A 20,119-nucleotide genomic window follows, 5' to 3' on the forward strand; every position below is an offset into this window, starting at 1 on the left:
TTATGCCTTAAGTGTGAAGTATAGAGGGGGCCTTAAACTATCCTTTATGAAGGGTGGTGGTTGCACCCTTCCCCTCCAAAGTTAAGAAGCTACAACTCAAACCATATCAGTAGTTCAAAATAAACAGTGCATACCTGATTTAAATGGTTCCTTTTATTTGTTCCTACAGCGTATGAATCAATTTAAGCCCCACAAGTTTCTATGCCTAGTTTTAAGTGATACTTTGTGTAAAGAGAGAGAATGGGGAAGTGTCAACTTGTCATTTAGAAGGAAGTCTAGTCAGTCCATTATGTTAGGTGGAAGGATAAAGTTGTACCTAATTAAACCCCATTCATTTGATGACATAATGTGTAGTTACCAGGCTCATAAAGATTTCCCTTTTGTACACTGAGAGAACTCCTCTGCTAGCTTTAAATGCCACTTCTCATTTCCACTAGGATTATGTCTTCAATGGTTGCCCAGATTGAAAAAAGAGCAGGGAACCTAGGCTGGAAGAAGAGGTTGTTTTAAATCCCACACTTACACTTAGGAATCAGAAGCCCATTTTAAGTTACTGATTATTTAAATAAGTGTGTGTATGTGTGCATACACATGAAATGTGTATGCATGTATGTTATACAGGCAACCCCTGCTTAGCACTCTTTATTGGTTCCCAAAAAACTGAGTGTTAAGCAAAATAGTGTTAAGTGAAACCAAGTTTTTGATGAACCAAGATGGCGACCATCGTGAATGTTATAATGAAGCTTGCTGAGCGCTAAGCAAAATTCAGGTATCAATGTAAAATGAGCATTACAGCAAAATAGTGCTAAGTGAAACAGCATTAAGCAGGGGTTGCCTGTACACACACACACTGACACAAATATTCAGTCTTTTAAAAAGGGGATTCAGTTGCCTGCTCATGGCCAGTGTTGGGGAGACATGGCATTAGGGGAAAATATCAGAATTTACCACAGTGCGACCAGTAGTTGCCTTGCTAGTGCTGCCTTGCTATCCCTGGAAAGCCAAGCTCACAGATGAAAACTGGCAAAACAAATATGATAACCATCCCACACATATCTCGTATTTATCAGGGATCCAGGCTTTTCGTTCGCTGTGGAAAAATGAGGATTTTCTCCTTTAAAGGAGAAAAATGTGGGAAACTGTGGGTTTCCCCTTATAGGTTGGCAGAGTTGCAGCCTGCAAGGGACTGCTTGGGGCTGGGAGAGAGCAAGATGCAGAGGGAAGACAGCACCACGTGTATGTGTGCACACACACATGCACATGGCAGCTGGGCAGCATGGTGTAGAGCAGCTCCTGCAGCTCCCTCAAGGTAAATGTACTGGGGGGAGGCCACAGGCAACATAGGGGGGGAGCAGGGAGGCATGGGCAACATAGCAGAGGCATGTGCCCCCCCTCCCCGATTTCTGTACCTATACCAGGGCACATAGCTGCAGCCTAGCTGGATCAGCTCCAGGCAGGAGCTGCCTCTAAATCCTAGTAGGCAGGACCCAGAGCAAGAGGGAGGAAGTGTCACGCCACCACCTCTGCCAGGGTGAGGCACCCCCTGCCCACCTGGCAGCAGCAGGGGACACAACTCTGCACTGCTGCCATGCCCCACCTTGGTGGCAGTAATAGCTGGAGAAAATATATTTGGACAGGGGGGCTGAGGGCCATTGCAGAGCCACCATGTGCTGGTGGTGGGTGTTGGTGATGGAGTGGGGTGCTGTTGGGGCAGGGCATGGTGGTGGTGCCAAGTGGCACTGTGGGATGGTAGCACCATGGAGATGCTGCTATCACCAACCACTGTGTAATGAGTCGGCAGGGGGGTGGGCTTCACCATGTTAGCCCTGGCTTCCCCAACCTATGTTTGGTGGCCATGGCAGTGTGGTGCTCCCTGCTGCATTGGGTCTCATCTGCTGGGCCGTGGAGACAGCTCCCACATGTGCTTGGTATGGCCAGGTTGCAGCCCTGTGCCCCACTGTGGGCGCAGAAAAGTGGGGAGGCATGCATCCCCCCGCTGTGTTGTGTGTGCCCAGACCCCGCCTTCCCAACACACCCACCCTGTTTCCCACACACTGGAGGGATGGGGACAGGAGGACAGTGGGTTGGGAAAGAAGGGCACTAGCAGGGCTTGGGGGATGGAGGACTGTGGGTAAGGAATATGGGGCACTGACAGGGCCAGGCAGCTGTGGGTTGGGAGTGAGGGGCAATGACATGGGCAGGGGCAGGGCACCGGCATATCAGGGTTGCTCAGAGCCACAAAACAGGGGGAGTGGTGGGGGACAGCTGTAGTAGGACCCACATCCTGGTGAGCAAAGGGGGAAGGGGAGCTCTGATTTTCCATGAAAACCACAAAATCAAATGTCAAAATACATAGGTATTTAGAATTTATTATAATTATTGAGGCACTGGTAGGCTTCCAAATAGCTTTAAAACTGTAAACATATCAATAAAATATTGTGTTCAACTGATACCTATATATTTACTGGCATTCATTTTAATCGCAGAAAAAAGATGCATTTTGTGTTTTTAAAAATCAGAGAATGTGGGATTTTTAACCAAAGAAAACCAGGATCCCTGCTTATCATGTTTTTCATTTTTAAAGGCATATCAAAATGACTCTCTGCAGGCACATTAGGAGTGGAAGGACCATCCATCCCGATTAGGAATCTGAGCACATGGATGTTGTTGCAAAGGAGAAATAGGAAAAGACTTCACTGCAGATGCAAGACTGGCACTAAATAGAAAGAGCTATTGAAATTGTGGGAGGAGGAACAGCAAAGACACTTGAATAGGTTGATGGAACAGGAGAAAGGGAAAGGGGTGAGAGTGGGAATTAATGAAGTGCTCCATCAAAGTGGTCTTGACCAGCTTCAAGCACCTATGGAGAATGGTGGCAGAAGGGTGAATCAGTGTTGATACCCCTCAGGTGCCCTACAGTTGTTTAGCCCATTACCACTGCCATGGCCCCAGTTCCTTGGTTGCTGGCCCCTGCCACCTGGTGCCCCATACCATGGCGGCAGCTTCAGGTCTGTCATGAGGCCCATGGCAGGAACCAGAGCTGTGCTGTGTGCCCCATCCCAGAGATGGAGCTGCTACTGCTGTGTGCCCTGGGTTGGAGCCACAGCTACTACCACTGCATGCCCTAGGTTGCATCTGGCCTGCAAGAAGCTCCGCAGTTTGGACGCAGCCAAGGGCACAAGGTGAGTTGATACACCTGGTCTAACTGGTAGTGGCATGCTGTTGCACAGGGAAATGTATCTTTTTTCCAAAAAAAGTCAAAGTTCAAGAATCAAAAGAAAACAGAACAAGGTAGAAACAGAAGTGCAACCCCCCACCCAAACATCCCATTGTTTATAAGGCACAATACACAGCATACATTTTGTTTTGTATTGAGATCGTAAACAGCAAAACTCATGATTTGAAGGGGTATTTGTTCACTCTAAAAAGCGGCAATTAAAAAATGGCACCCGCTTACTCAACAGATTAACTCCTGTGTACTTGTTCTGTCCAGTTCCCCTTCTGTTTTTACTGTTCATCTACTCCAGCAAAGAGTGAATGAGCTGGAGATCATCTACTGAATTAACTGCGGGCCAGCTGCAGTGATCTTTGGCCTAGTTACATTTGTGCAATATCCGTAATGACAAATGACAGCCCAAACACATGTGATCTGATATGCAGAAAATGTATTATCGAGAAACTAGACACAGCTTGACTCACTCCAGATCGAGCCTATAGTGATAGCAGTGATTACAGCATAAAGCAAAACAAAACTACATTACATTGAGCATGAATCAAATGAACAAATAAACAGATACAACAAATTAATTTCCACCATGCTATTTTTTGTGATTGCTTATTTGAGCAGAACTGCAAGCTAACATGTGTAGCCGCCTGCTTTCCTAACTTCACAATATATTTGAAAGGCACGCCTGACTGACATTTTCTAGCTGTGAGCTGACATGATGAAGTAGGGCTGGTGTGCTGCTGCAGCTGTGAGGGTCCAGCGGAACACGCAAGAAGCAACGCTTGTTTGGCAATATCTTGCACTGGACCATTGGACCAGCTAGGAGAGGTGTGAGATGAACTTTTGGGCCCAAACTGCCCCTTCTCGGGTCTTCAGAACTCAGGTCCCCAGACATGCAGCAGGGCATGCCTGAAAGTTTGTCTCACATGTCTCCCAGCTTTACAGTTGATCCAATAAGATCTAAGCTGTTACAGCACAAGGAATCCATTGGGGCCTATGATAAGGACTGTAAGGAGGAGGGAAATAAGCCAGCCAAATACACTGAAACCAAGATATAATCCTGTCTTAAATATGTGTGGCATTATCCATTCAGAATATCCCTGCTAAACCAGCATAACTAGGTGCAATGTGGATTATGGCTGCTAAAGTGAACTCATAATCTACAGGGTCTTTTTTTAAGTGTTCTAATGCAAAACTCTTAGGCAGAAAGGCTAACTGTGAAGTTAAAACCTTCTAGGAAACAGGTGAACAACTGGACCCCAAACAAAATGTCTACAATCTTCAGATGGCCGGAAACTCGTGGGAATAGCTGCTACCTAGGTCTGGGAAATGGTAGGAAAGCAGCAATCCCTGTAAAACTTTGGGGCAGGGGGGAGGAAATTTAAAAGACTGTCAAGAATCACCTTAATCTCCAGGAAAGAGACAGACAGCCTCAGCCCACCCGCTCCGAGCCTCACCTCAGAACAAACTCCCATGAGGCTGGCACTGAAAGAGAGGAAGGCAAGAGAACTTTTTCAGGGAAAGAGCTAAGGGGGGGCTAGAAATCTTTTTTGAAAAAAGTCATTTGCGGTTCGGTCAGTCTTGTTTCTTAGGCAGCGGGGCCGGCTCCAGGGCAGAGTAGGCTCTGAACTTGCTGGCGTAGAGGGCGATGACCCACTTGGGGACGGTGAGACACTCCGGGATGAGGCGGAAGAAGCGGGACAGCTGCGGCTTCAGCATGGTCAGCACATTGCGCACCGCCATGTAGTTGAAGATGGGCTTCCCATCCACATCCTGGAAGCCATAGTGGCGGGCGAGGTCAGGGGTGAGCAGCACCTTGCCGCTGTGGGCCATGATGTGGGGGTCAGCCGCCAAGGCCACCACACACTTGCCGCTGGCCTCGGGGGTCTCCGACATGCCCATCATCACCTGTATCTTCTCAGCCATCGGGCCTGTGCCGTGCTGCTCCTTCAGCACCTTTTCGGTGCGCACCATCCCGGGCCACAGGGCCACGCAGGCCACGCCGTAGGCATGCAACTCGTGGGCGCAGTCGGCCACCAGGCGGTCGCAGGCGGCCTTGCCCACGCCATAGGGCACATTGAACATGTAGCCCAGGCCGCCAGGCGACGACACCACCACGAGCAGCCCGTGGCCCGCCGACACCATTAGGCGGCAGCGTGGCGCAGGGACAGGTAGTGGCCCCGCAGCCCCACATTGTTGATGTCGTCCCACAGAGTGGCTGGGCTTTCCCAGAAGGGCCGGCCCTGCTGCGCGACTATGGCCTCCACCCCGGAGAAGGCGCAGCTGACCAGCACGTCCAGGCGGCCGCCCTGCTCCTGCCGCACCCGCTCCAGCAGCGCCGCCACCTGCTCGTCCTGCGACGAGTCGCAGACCACGGCCACGCAGCGCCCGCCCCGCGACGACACCTCGGCCGCTGCCCGCGCCAGCGCCTCGGCCCGCCGCCCCGTCACGTACACGGTGGCGCCCGCCGCCGCCAGCTGCAGCGCGATGCCCTTGCCCAAGCCCTGCGACGCGCCGGTCACCACGCACACGCAGCCCGACAGCGGCCCGCCAGCCGCCATGGCCGCGGCCCTGGCACTGACTGGCGCGGCCTCCGCTCCCGGCCCCGCCCCCTGTGCGCGGGCAGGGCAGGGCGGGGCCGCGGGAGCTGGCGCGGGCTCGGCCCGGCCCTGGCTGCGCGGACAGCGGCGCATGTGCAGCGCGGGCGGACCCGGGACTGTCGCCGCTGCAGCAGCGACCACCTGGCTGCAGTGATTTTTAGGGACAGCAAATAAAGGTCGGGACTCAAGAAGACACGTGTGAGCGAAGCCGGTGGACAGCCAGGATCCGCAACAGCGACCCCACTGACCCGGGGCAAGGGAGGAAGGAAACGCTGCGAGTGGGAATTCGTTCCTCGTACTGCGGTTCAAGCATAAGCAGTTTGCTGCTTTTTTAACCTACTTAAACCTAAGCAATCAGCTCGCCTACACCGCTGACCCTCTATTTCACCACACAGTGACTATTAATGTATTATAAACACGATCTCCAGCTCCTATGTTAGAGGAACAAGCCCACAGCTGTTTGTTAAGAAAAATAGGAATCTTTAATTTATTTTTCATCTTAATCTTAAAACTGTACAGTTTGTTAACATCTAAAGCACACGCTCATTGCCTTGTTGAAAGACTTTTAAGGTTTCACATCCATAATATTGTGCAGGAATGCAGGCAGTAGGCTTTACGGGATCTTCTCCGCGGTGAAGACCTGAGAAGCCTCAAGCCGAGCCTTAAAAAGAAAAGAGGGAGTTGGGGGCAAAGGTTTCATAGATCAAAAATAAAGGGCACAGTAATGAATTACATTTTTTTCTTATAAACTAATACTGTTCTAAAATTGTTTCGGTCATGCTACAATTGAGAGTGCCCAGTATCTTCTATTACGAGTCTGTATTTTCAGCTGCTTAACTCTGACAGACTAACTGCATAGGCTCAGGTTTTCCATATCAGGTAGAAATTCTCACTTAATTCAGCCATTTCCAACAATATAGTTAGAGAAGAATATTTTATTTGCGTGGGTTTCGTTGTTTTTTTTTAAATCTACACTAATTTTGATAAGCAGCTCTAAAGAGTTCCCATACTTTGGAACTGACTCTTAAAATCTACGAAGGGAGGGACAATGGTATTCTGGTCCTGGGAACAGGCCTTTTTTTGGCCCCATGAAACTTCCAGAACCTGAACTGGAGCTCAGTGTCACAGGACTAGGTCTCTTGCCAGCAGATATATGTGATGCACACAAATGCTTGCTCTAGTGGCTAGCATCTAAATAGTAGCTGGGTGCTTGCTACTCCTTAGCTAATGGTTGAACTCTGCCCAGGGTAGAATGCAAATCTTACTGGTATCCCTGGAGGGAAGGTGGGGGTGGCAGCATGGATTATTCATCTGTAGTGGACTGTAGCTGTACCTGAGTATACACGGAGGTGCTAAAAATGCACTGAAGTATGCCAAGATCATATTTCTGCATTTCAATTTGGATGCCCAAAATGTGTGGAGATTTTTGATGATTTTAACCCTATCTCTGCACCTTTCTTCTCAAGATGGAAAATGCAAATACTTGCATCCAACTTGACAGGGTTGGCATGAAGTCAGTTCACTAGTACTTACAAGGCAGATAAATACAATGATGAAGGCACCTTAAAAATGCCATAAAAAATAAGTTTTCATAAACTATTCATTGCATGGTTTTCATGTGTATTATATACATATCAGGCTACACATTGAGTGAGCAGGCTAGAGAGATTACCCCATTGAAATAAAGAGTGTGAAAAATTACTCAATTCAGTGAAGGAGGTATGATGCTATGGAAAAATAGGATATGACTCCATCTTGAAGGAGTGTATTGCATGCAAAAAAGGGAACCTAATACATATTGCATTGGTATCCTTAAGTCTTCCTTTTCTAATGTCTGAATGCTTTTGCAACTTCATAATGGTGTTTTAATTTTTTTTTTTTTTTTTTTTTTTTTTGCATACAGTTGGCACATTTTGCTAACCTTTTTGCAACTTGCTAACAAAAGCACTCAGGACCAGATCCACAAAGGACATGAAGTACCTAACTTCCATTGCAATCATCTCTATGGAATCAGTCTTGAGAATAGGAAACCCATAGTTTTCAGTCAAATATTTTAAGCTTAAATTACTGAGACAACTTTAGCTGTGTGAAAAACAGTTTCTCAGCTCCTGTTTGTTAACCATGTTAAAAATTATTTTAACTAGAATTCAACTCTGCTCTTGTACTACAAGATACATAAGGTCCAATGAGAATTGGTTTAAGAGAGCATGGTCACTTTAAAATTATTAGTGATTTTCATATGACCAACTTGATACTGGAGATCTTGACAAGTTATCTATTACTGGACACTAGATCTGAAGAAAAGAATCTTTTGTAGTTCAAATGTGGTATTCTTTGTTTCTTAGAACTATTGTGTATTCTTTGTAGAGGTCATTCTGTATATGCACACAATTTGTTTTATACATACTGGAAACAGCTAACTTCCAAAAACTAGATTTTTTTAAAATCTCATATTTGAAACAAAATAAATACTTTTTAAAATTTGGACTAGGGAATGGATACTCTGTAGTTTAAGAATGAGTATTAAAGCTGCCATCTTCATTCATGAAGGATAAAGAAGGGGGGGGAGAAAAAAAGAACAGAACAATTCTGTTGACAGAGAACTGAAAGGAGAAAGGGAACTTTATTATTTTTCAGAAATTCAAGTTGCTTTCTGGAATACTTACTGCTTTTTCTTCTGGTAAAAGTACACCATCTACAGCCACTATTTGGTACTGCTTATCTTTTAAGCTACCCACAAATTTCTGAAGTTGCTTTGGAAAGGTAACATCACTGTTGTGTCTTAACAGCTTCTGCATTTCTTGCGAAGGGCACCCTGGGTCAAATATTAGTAAACATAATGTTCTATTCTTCTTCTCTTCTATTCCAACAACGGTACGGCTATGACCTAATTCAGAAGAAGTTTTCATTGTCATTTTGCAAGCTAGTTCATGAAAGTTATTTTATCCCTTAATTTATTACTTGTTAAATAAAAAAAAATTTGAACTCAAATGAGATCCCATGCTGATTATAGCAGTTTCATTCTGATGGAAATCTTATTTTAAGCAAAGAAAAATATAAAAATCTAGATGAATAGGAAAAAAGCCTAGGAAGGAGGGGGGAGGGGACAATACATATATGAAGATATAAAATAAAACTAAAACTTAGGATACTGACCTTGATGCTGCAAGTAGAGAGGTGGCTTTGAGGTACACACAACTTTTGCACCATCTTCTCTGCCTCTAGAATAGTAGCTCAAAACCCACTCAAATAAACGGGGGTGTGTACCCATAGGGCCAGTTGGTTTGTGAAAGTCAATAACCCGACATCTATAAAGACATTTTTTTTTTTAATTTTTTTTTAAGATCTCATTTGAAAAGGCATAAGAGACCCAGTTTTTAAAAAAAATGGTTTGTAGCGGTTACTCTTTCCTTTTTACACTGACTACTGTCTTTAGAAGATATTGTTCTGATAGATATTACATTTGTAATTGGGTAGGACCAGAAGCAGCCTTACATATTAAACTGCCAGAAGACACATCAGTGACATGCTTTCAAAATCAGTTTTACTGAGAAAAAAGCTCAAGCTAAAGCCACAGTTAGGAGACCCCTGACATCCATTTATCATCCCACTGGGCAGAAGTTTTCTATTTGCTGTCTCAGTCCAAAGTTGATTAGGAAGTTAATGATGACCCCTTCAACTTCAATCTGAATAATCCTAAAGTGACAGGAATACATCATACATTAAGACACATTACGTGGTAGCAACTTTTAGCACCACAGATCAACAACTGGATTTCAAATGTGTTCATAAGACTCGATCCTCAGTAAGGGAGAGGAAGCTTTTAATTAAAATATTTTATACATAAGGAGCACAAAGTTCTATTCAGTTGAATAGTTGCTTTCACCACCCTGCAACTGCATAATTATGCAATTACAAGGTGTTTTGTATAGGGCTTACATGCAGTCATGACCTGGCTAGTTTTAATACAATGAAGCTGTATAAACTACACAGCTGAATGGCTTAGTCTTGCTTTTCTCTCAATGAAAACTGGGATTAAACACGTTATGACGACTTGAATGGATCAAAGTGGTTTATGCATATGCAAATAAACACAAACATATCTTAACTACAGATAAAATATAGAATGATAAGGGACTAGGCACGGTAAACCACTAGCTCTGAAAATATAAACTGACGATCACAACAGAACAGTAGCCATGGGCCACTTAGTACACACAAGGCCACAGGCAGCAGTCCATGGATTGCATTTGGCTTGCTAAATTTTTTCAATTAAAAGCCTGATAAGGCCACATGGTTGTCTGGGAGAAATGTTAAGGGCTGACAGGTGTGTAGGGAATCACTGCTATAGAAAACTGGTGCATGTTGTTATTTAAGATACTATTTACTGCTTAAGCAAGTTCCAAACTAAACCTATTAAAATTACTATAGATTCACAGATGCTAGGGTCGGAAGGGACCTCAACAGATCATTGAGTCCCGACCCCCTGCCCTGGGCAGAAAAGAGTGCCGAGATCTTCACTGATGGCAGTACTTACTTTAATCTGAGGCTGGTTAACAGGGAATAAATTTCACATGCTCCTATCCATGCCTTTGTACCACGTAATCTATTATTGAAGTGAGATGCTCCTCGAGGGTCAAAACCTTCTTTCCAAGCATCTTCAATCATGGATTGAATTTTTGGTATACTGGGAATTAATGTATGATCTGAAATAAAATAGCATAAACCAAACCACTGAGTTGCAATGACCAAATCAATTCTGATAATTCCAGGGATATTAAAAGAAATGCATATTAAGACTTCCAGTAACAAAAGAGGAATTGTGGTATGAAAATACACTGGGTAGTTTTAGCTCTTATCTCCCTTAAGTTCAAACATCACTACCCAAGCATTGTCTCTCTAATTGTTCTAGAACATATTAATACCAAGGAAGCAACTTAAGTATCAGTAATCTATTCCATGTTAAAGATCACAGTCTGAGGAATCAAAATATTTTATACAAAGGTTATGTAAAATATTAGCTCACTGCTAAAATATACCTTGCAAGCAATCATTATACATGTCATTCTTCAATAATGAAGAAAGCAACATTTGGAAGTTTCTGTAACCACAGCCCCAGCCCCTGTCTCCCAAGGATGAGCTGAAGTGATCCACTCCTACAGAAAGCCATATGCGCCTTACATCTTTGAATTCATTTTGATAGTACTTGCATAGTGCTTCAATGACACCTTAAAAGAGAGAGAGAGGGAGAATGTGAAGTTTATCTTAAACAATATGCAATAATCTGTAAAGGCAGGCTTCTCTTGACATAAGAGCAAGTGAATATAAATTAAGAGCTTGGACAGATGTTCAGTTTCTCCAGGGAGAGTCCCTGTTTCTTACAGAGAAACCATGAGTATATAGAAGCTTATAAATTTTTCTCCCAGAGTAAAAGAAGTGGCCACTCAGGGAGAAAAATAACTTGGCAACAACCCAAGTGAAGTGGCTATCCAGAGATTCTCTCTCAGGAAACAGAACTTCTGCACATACAACAGATACAGAACCAACCTCCACAATCCCAGTGTACTTTGTTTCTCCCCCACACCTCTCCCTCAGGTGGCAGGAGAGTACATATGTCAGTCTCAGCCAAGTAGGAAGCAGAACATGCCCCCCAAGTGCTTCAGGCTAGAAAAGCCCAGCGCTGAAGCTGTTGAGGGGTATATATGTTCTACTCCAGGCTTGTTCCATGCCTGAATCACACTGTGGTACTTGGATGCAGGGAAGCATATAAGAATACTCCCTCTGCCCAGTCTTAGCTAGTCTTGAACATAGTATGGGAGAGAGGAGCAGCTGAAAGGCTCTTTGGTGCAGGGCACAGACCCTGCCCCACCTTTCCTGAACCTGATGACCCCTGCCTGCTTTCACTTAAAAAGCCTACAAAGCTCTCTGCTGGACGGTGTAATCTAGGGCCCCCATGGCTACCCAGCATCTGTGCTGCAGGCTCTTTGATCCTCTGTCTGAACTTCAGTACAGGTCAGTTTCTCCCTCAGGAAAACAAACCAAATCATCCAGGACAACTCCCTCTGAATGTGTGTACACAGCTTAAGAAAATTCAGGTCAGACTTGTTGAATGTTTGTTGGAATCAGGCCTTAAATTCAAGTCAAGTCATCTACATATTGGACAAATTGGGTCTCATACTAAGTCATGTTGAATCTGTACCTTTCAAAGCATTCTAAGATTCCAACTGCTACATCAAGTGTATTTTCTAACATTACTAGAGTACCACTTCATGATAATATAACAGCATATGGATAAAAATGCAGACTGTGAACCAAAGCAGGGATGTGAATAATACTGGCGCATATTGTGTCTAAATAAATAACTCTTTCAAGTTTTTGTACCATCCATTACAAAAAAGAAATCCCTGTTAAAAGAGAGAGAGAGAGAGAGAGAGAGAATTTGGCCAGAAGGCTAGTTGAAGTTCACAGAGTTTAATTAATTACTACACCACCCAAGTACCTAGAGAACAACTTTGCAAACTAACTTGGGTGGCCAGGATATTAGCAACCTGATACAATTTGACTACCAACTACATAAGGCATAAGGACAAGACTATGTCAGGCATAGTAATCTGATAGTAAAGACCTTTGGTCATGGTGAAACTCGATTAACAAAAAGTAGTAAGATTTCCTCTTCCTGAAGCAAGTTTCAGTACTGACCTGAGGACTTTGTTTTTCCATCATCTACACCAAAAGCCAAAGATTCCATCATGTCTGTCTTCCTCTTATGATATTCAAAAGGCTGCATTCTTCCTCTATTCACTTCCCTCTCCATGTTCTTTAGAAATTGTTGCTTGTAGCCACCAGAATCATCCAAACCATATTGTCTCTGTTAAGCACAAAATATGAATCTCTAACATTTTTCCTTCTGTGGACTGGGCAATGAAAAATAATGAAATTAACAGGCATAGATAACAAATTAATTACACTGATTTGGAGATAGAAAACCATAGAGCTGAACTTCTGGCAGAGGGTATTTTGTACTTAAAAAGCAAGTATATAATTGTCACTTCCAGTCTAAATCTGCTAGAAAGCCTGTGTCCACGAAAAGAATGCGTTTGGTAACTATCCAATTCTAGTATATAAGGAAGTTGTAACATGTTAACATTATAAAATATATTTTAATAAAATTTATACCAATAAACCCTACCATTTTATGAGTTTATAATGAATCTAGATCTAAGACAAGTTTCTGAAGCAATAAATTTTAAATTCATACTTTTTAATGCAATAACTACTACATGCAGACACAACATAATGTTAGAGTTAGTAGTTATGACAGCTAAGTACTTTGCTTGATAAAAGCACGGTAAGAATGAATATCCTTTATAAGGTCCAGGAAAATTATTCACATTTTAAGGTTCAAGAAAAAAAAGCAAGATAGAAGGTGAATGAAGTGACTTGTTCAAATCCACAAATCAGCCACAGGCAAGGGCAAATTTAGAATTCAGTGTAGCCAGACTCCCAAGTCTGTTCCTAGTCCTCCCTATAAAGGAAACTGTCTCATGATGCTGAAGTTAGAGGCTTATTATATACTAACCAGTTGCCTGTCAAGAATGACAGGGGAAGGGTTGTTGGAGCACCACCACCCACCCCACCCAACTTGGGGGGGGGGAGGGGAAAGAAGCTTGCACATGCGGCCACTGCCACCACCCACTGTCTGGTGCTGCCGCCATTCCACATGCGGCTGCACGCAACCAGGCTCAGCCCCCGCGCCCTTGCCCTGACCAAATGTGCGCACTTGAGCAAAACCATTATGGACAGACAGATTAAACTCTTTATTATATTAGAATAAACATTGCTCCCATGCCATCCAAACAGTTTAATTTCAGTCCATCTACTATACAGCAGTTTTCTTGTAATATCCAACTACACAACCAATCTAATCATGGTTAAGTAACATATACTGAAAATTCATTACTCAAAAAATTGTTAAAGTGAGAGTCATGTTAAGTGAGGGTAATGAAACATGACATTCAGCTGATACATTTGTTTACTTAATGCTTCTCAACTCAGAAGAACAGGAGTCAGATTCAGCCCAATCCAACACAGAGCCCAACTGATGATACCATTAACCATTCAACAAGGAGAAATGCAAAGTGCTGCACCTAGGGACGAAAAATGTCCAGCACACCTACAGCCTAGGAAATGACCCGCTGGGTGGCACAGAAGTGGAAAGGGATCTTGGAGTCCTAGTGGACTCCAAGATGAACATGAGTCGGCAGTGTGACGAAGCCATCAAAAAAGCCAATGGCACTTTATCGTGTATCAGCAGATGCACGACGAATAGGTCCAAGGAGGTGATACTTCCCCTCTATCAGGCACCGGTCAGACCGCAGTTGGAGTACTGCGTGCAATTCTGGGTGCCACACTTCAAGAAGGATGCGGATAACCTGGAGAGGGTCCAGAGAAGGGCCACTCGTACGGTTAAGGGCCTACAGACCAAACCCTACGAGGAGAGACTAGAGAAACTGGACCTTTTCAGCCTCCGCAACAGAAGGTTGAGAGGCGACCTTGTGGCTGCCTTTAAGTTCATCACGGGGGCACAGAAGGGAATTGGCGAGTATTTATTCACCAAGGCGCCCCCAGGGGTTACAAGAAATAATGGCCACAAGCTAGCAGAGAGCAGTTTTAGATTGGACATTAGGAAGTACTTCTTCAGTTAGAGTGGCCAAGGTCTGGAACGGGCTCCCAAGGGAGGTGGTGCTCTCCCCTACCCTGGGGGTCTTCAAGAGGAGGTTGGATATGCATCTAGCTGGGGTCATCTAGACCCAGCACTCCTTCCTGCTTATGCAGGGGGTCGGACTCGATGATCTATTGAGGTCCCTTCCGACCCTAGAATCTATGAATCTATTAGATTGTTTTCCCGACATATCATTACTTCTGACATACTTTATGGTACAATCCCAATTTATGATGCGCACACTTTTTCTTTGCATACATCTACAGTCTATGTAAGGTACCAAATTCAAAAACTCTAGGTTCAGGTGATCCTGCAAAGTGACTACCACAGATTACAACAGAAAATAAGGACAAATGTTCTCACTCATGAAAATGGCTCCAAGTCTCACCTTTGAAATACAGAATGGTTATCAAAGTCAAAAGAATGAATTTCAGCTCTATTATTTTTATTTTATTAGTTAACTGTCTGCACTTAGTTTAATTGACATAATAATATGAACATTGGTGAACAGCAAGACACCCAAGCAGAATACACACAACTCCAAGATACCCCACTGGTGATGATAATTCTCCCCCCAACCCCAGTTTTTATCATTTGAATACCATGGAAAATTTTCTGTACCTGTAGTTTTTTAAATTCTTCCTTCTCCTTTTTCACTTCTTCTAATCGTTGCTGTCTATCTTCTTCCTCTTGGAGCTGCCGAGCCAATTCTAAATCACCTACATTTATACCTAGCAGTAACGTTCAAGAAAGAGTTGACAAAGTTTATATTTAACTTCATTTGCGTACACAAACAGGGAGAGGATAGTAAATGTAATTTTCTCTCTATAAAAGGAACTTAAGAATTCAGATGCTAGATTGAGTGTTTGAGAATGATTTTGAGAAACTAGATACCTGTCAGATGCAGGGATACATTTAACTGAAAGAACCTTTCTAAGCTAAGGAATATTTATTCATTTGCATTTTAATAATACATCATGTAAAAAGCGAGTTGGTCTGACATCCAACATTGATTTAATTGGAAGAGTTTGTACAAATGTTTGTAAGTACATCAACAGGAAGTACCTGATAACTGTATGTTAATATTTTTGGGAGACAACTCCCACATTTATTAAATTATTAATAATTTTGAAGGTGCACCTAAACTCAAGTAAGAGTACAGATTTATTGGAGGGATTGTAAGAGCTGTTACAAGTAACCTGCCCCTCTATTAGTAAGGAAGAAGTCTTCTCTGATTAGCTCTTTCACAGTGGAAACAGATGTCACCTGATGTCTCATTTGTGCTGCCATTAAAATTTGTATATGTACTCTCCAGCTGCCAGACACGTGTTCTGGGAGCCTGAGAGTCCCTCAAGCCCCCAGAGCATCTGTCCAGCTTTTCCCACTTAGAGAAAACAGGGAAGCCGAGGTTCTCATCTTACAAAGACCTGTCCACAATCTTCTGAATTGAGGAAAGTTTGCAGGCTCCTGGCATGGAGGAATGGGACCTGAGAAATCCCCAGTGCCCCAATACCTCTTTATGAGGACCCACAGAACCACCCCTGGAATCTGTAGGGCTGCATCTGGGTAAACCGCATCACTGCACAGATGATCTGCTTCATTCGCCCTTAGCTTCAGCCTTCTTTCTTGCCTGAGCTTGCTAAAGAGAAGCCCACATCTTTTGGACTTAACTTCAAAAGACCAGGAAGCTTACTGGCAAACTTTCAGGTCCATGAAGTGCTGAATGACACAGATTAAAGTGAACACAGAGAGCTGAGGTAAGAGACTGAACAGAATTTCACAGGAGCTGGAGAGAGCTGGAGTACTAATGAAAAAATATCACAGAACAGAAACAGCTGATAAATCATTCTTTTTCTGTCAGAAGTCAGTAATCATGGGTAATTTAGATCCGAGATGCCAAAAATGACTTTTTAAAATCATCTGACTTGTGGATACTTGTCTATGTGAAATTTCAAGATGTGTGATATTAGACTGTTATATTTTAAAGAGCTGGAGAATATTAAAACTATTAAGTAGATCTATTAACATGTTTACATTTTACTTAATACACAATGCATATCCTTAGCAGTTTCACATCAGGTAGTGCTGTTTTCACCAACTGTTCTGTGCTGTAAAATTGTAGCTATAGGTATTTACTACTAACTGATTTTCATTTTTGAAAATGGGATCAACACAGACATAGCCATAACGTTAAATACCAATTTGTTAAATAACCAAGACAAACTTTAAGCAAAGTATAAACTATTGTTTTTTTGTAGGTATGAAACCTAGAACCAATTTAACTGCTTTTTGCCAATATCACCTTTTGATCTTTCCACCTACCTTCCGAAAAGCTACACTCCTCTAAGTGTAAGTCAACATGTTCTTGGAGAATCTGAGGGCTTGCACAGACAAGATCACACATTGGACATTCATAGAGCTGTTTGTTTCCTGTATTTGAAAAACAAATTATGTGAGAGTAGTACTGTGCTTAAGATTGGTGGACTAATTATTTGTTTCATAAAATCCAAACAAGAAAAGCAGCAAATCACGTGCTTTCTATGACAAAAAAAGTTACTACTTAATTCATTTTGCATTTATTTAAAATAAAAAATAGAATTTGCTAGTAACATGAATTCAACAGAGTGTGTTGAATATGTGCCTTAAGGCACATACTACCTGTACATTAATAAAAGTAAACTCTTAAGAACAAGTCAGCGGAGGGATCTTATTTTTCCCATCAAGCATAATATGATGTTTAACTTAACTATAGAAGATTGCAATTGTTACCAGACACCTTAAATTATAAAACAGACTTAAATAGACTTAAAATATCTACTCTTCAGTCCCAGATATTTCAACGATCCAGGAAAGGAACAACTCATTTTTCATAAACGAGTTTCTGGCCTTCATGTTCGAAGATATAATACAGATGTCATGGAAACAACAAAGAAAAAATGAGTTTGTTCTTTACTCATCATCCTCTGTTAAGCATGCCAGGAGATTCCTTATCATAACTCCAAATATATATTTTTTTGGTATTAGAAATACATTTCTAATAATAAAAGCTTGTCTATCTTGTATTTACCAAATATCTCTGAAGAACCAGAAGGCCAGAGTAGGATTCTGCTCAAGCTTTAATAAGGGAGAAAGCACCAACATTGAAAAAAGTTTTTCTATAACTTTTTGGCATCCCACTGAGTTTTTAAAACAAACAACAGTTTTAGCGCAGGGACAAGAATGTGCTTTCTTTTATCAATTGTTCAGTTTCACTCTGAGTACATCTTCAGACATGTAAGAACTGAGGGACATTGGTACAGGAATATGACGACAAATGACACTAAATGCAAGCAAGAGCTCTTAAGAGTCAGTAAGCCAAGCCTGTGGCTTCCCTTGGAAAATGAGTCTTAGATTCCGCAGCAAAGCTGTGCAGCACTCTAGAAATCCTGCAGGAGTTTCTTCCAGGTTTAACAAGTATGTTATTAAATTAATGGGGCCAGTAGAGACATGCCTAGTATTATTTATGGAGCTATATTACTCTATATACCTTCATATTTTCAGTGTTTCACATGTTAAAAGGATACATATAACTGCACTTTGAAATCAGTCAAGGGTGACACAATGAGAGAACCTAGTTCTACCTGACACACAATTCCTATTCACCAATGCAGAGGCAGTTAGCTTGTTAATCTGAAGCTGTCAGAAGGAAGGGCAGGAGGGTACCTTCCGTACTCCATGTTCATAGCATCTCTGAACCAGTCAGCAAGTAAGGTAGTAGTTACAACACTTTTTTGAGTGTGGTGGCACCCCTGGATGAAAGCCACTCTTGCTGCTGCCTCGCCTTCCCTCAGTGCTTCTAAACTGAGTGCAGTTGCTTCCAAGTCAAAATGCCCCACACGCCTGCTGTACAGCCAGCCCAGAATGTGCACACTCCTCCTGCTCTCTAGTAACCCTAAAGCTAGCTTGGGGCGCAGCTTTTCCTGGTCTGCCCCCTACCCTTGCTCCTCCTGACATCAATGATGCACCAGTGCAACTGTCCCTGTTTCTAGGAGGGGAGTGGAGAAAATGCAAATTAAAAGAGTTATGGAGAGGTTCCTTGACTCTTTAAAGTTGCATAAGTGCTGCATTAGAGGCTGGCTGGTTCTGAGAGGCATGAGCTTTCCTTGCTAACACGTGACTTCCTCAGAAGCTACAAAAGGATGTAGTACATAGTAGTGATGAAAGTTCCCCCTTCCGCACCTTCGGCCTGGCTTTGGGGGCAGATCCAGGGGAGAGTGCACAGATAAACTTGCACCCCTCTTTGATTCCTGCTCCACCCAGAATTTAAAACCAACACCCTGGCAGTGGCAACAGCATTTCTAGTCAGCTCGTGCAGAGGGAGTCATAGAAAATGAGGGCTGGAAGGGACCACAGGAGGTCATCTAGTGTAATCTCCAGCTCATAGCAAGACCTAACTCAATTGACTTCATGGCTCCTAATCTACCAAATCCCTGCTAAACTCTTTACTCCACAGGAGCTAGGGATTCTCTCTTCTGCTTACATGTCACTTTATATGAGACTGCACCTCACCGCCTGCACCCCCTTTCCAGAACTACAGCTCTGCTCGCACCTGGCTTTATCCAGCAGACAGCGGGAGCGTGCATGCCACAGCCCTGCACACGGGGCAGCTTCACTTGGCTGCCACCTCCGTGCACCTGAGGGGCATCACACAACACTCTATTGAAAACCACTTCTCGCAGTGCCTGCCCTGCCTCTGGCTCTCCCTATCCCAGGGAGGGGGTGAATCTCCATCCTTGGAGGTTTTTAAGACCCAGCTAGACAAAGCTGTGTCTGGGGTGATCTAGTTGGGGCTGGTCCTGCTTTCAGCAGGGGTTGGACTAGATGACTTCCTGAGGTTCCTGCCACCCATAACTTTCCATGATTACTATGCTAATCAGAGCCCTAGTAAGATACACAGACCCACGTGAGAGGCCTCCTAGCTCCTCCCGTGATGTCCCAAACCACTCTGTGGCATGAGCCCCCCACTTCACTGCAGGGCAGCTCCTGCTCTGGAGACCGCAGCGGGGAGCGGGGCTGGGTCCGGGCGTCACCCCCGGGCTGGGCCTCACCTGGAGCGGTGGCGAGCAGCAGGCGGCCGTGCCGGGCTTGCACGTGCGCCTCCAGCCCCGGGGCCGACGCCGCCGCCTCCCCGCAGAGGGGGCACGCGAGCGGGCTGGGCCCGGGCGCCGCCGTCGCAGCCCCCAGCGGGCGGGAGCTTTGCGGCCCCGGCTCGGGGTGCGCGGCGTCGATGTGGCGGCGCAGCTGGTCGTAGCCGCCGCCGCGGAAGCCGCAGAACGGGCAGGGCGGGCCGGGCCCCAGGTGCACCCGCGCCAGGTGGCTCCGCACCTCCGACTCCGACAACAACTCCTGCCCGCACACGTCGCACACCTGCATCCCTGAGGCGCGCAACCGGTTGCAAGGCTCGAGTAACGCCCAGACACTGAATTCCTTCCTGCTTCCGCTTTTGTGGCAGCAGGGCGCATGCGCGCGCGGTCAAAGCGCCTGCTTCCACAGTACTGCGCGCGGTGCATGACGGGAATTGTGGTTTTGTGT

At 44.2% G+C, this 20,119-nt stretch overlaps 2 protein-coding genes across 4 annotated transcripts; both read right to left on the reverse strand.

Annotated features, from left to right (window-relative positions):
• Positions 1 to 3,648: 3,648 nt before the first annotated feature.
• Positions 3,649 to 5,838, reverse strand: DHRS1 (dehydrogenase/reductase 1). Its single transcript, XM_006258919.4, is given in 2 exon segments — positions 3,649 to 5,382; positions 5,385 to 5,838. Coding segments are annotated over 2 exon segments (984 nt in total). The 5' UTR covers positions 5,788 to 5,838; the 3' UTR covers positions 3,649 to 4,801.
• Positions 5,839 to 6,285: 447 nt separating this feature from the next.
• On the reverse strand, positions 6,286 to 20,034 carry ZUP1 (zinc finger containing ubiquitin peptidase 1). Of its 3 annotated transcripts, XM_006258924.4 has the most exons (9): positions 19,636 to 20,032; positions 16,871 to 16,978; positions 15,170 to 15,279; positions 12,526 to 12,694; positions 10,866 to 11,054; positions 10,364 to 10,532; positions 8,983 to 9,134; positions 8,493 to 8,713; positions 6,286 to 6,487 (listed from the first exon to the last, which is right to left on the reverse strand). In XM_006258924.4, exons 1-9 carry the CDS (start codon positions 19,958 to 19,960, stop codon positions 6,440 to 6,442), a joined length of 1,491 nt encoding a protein of 496 aa, XP_006258986.3. In that variant the 5' UTR covers positions 19,961 to 20,032; the 3' UTR covers positions 6,286 to 6,439. The 3 variants fall into 3 exon arrangements, with proteins under 3 accessions (XP_006258986.3, XP_059589151.1, XP_019335203.1); XM_059733168.1 differs by lacking the exon at positions 8,493 to 8,713 and having other exon boundaries at positions 19,636 to 20,034; XM_019479658.2 differs by lacking the exon at positions 10,866 to 11,054 and having other exon boundaries at positions 19,636 to 20,033.
• Positions 20,035 to 20,119: the final 85 nt, after the last annotated feature.

The sequence above is a fragment of the Alligator mississippiensis genome, chromosome 1, assembly GCF_030867095.1.
Source record: "Alligator mississippiensis isolate rAllMis1 chromosome 1, rAllMis1, whole genome shotgun sequence".
Taxonomy (NCBI): Eukaryota; Metazoa; Chordata; order Crocodylia; family Alligatoridae; genus Alligator; species Alligator mississippiensis.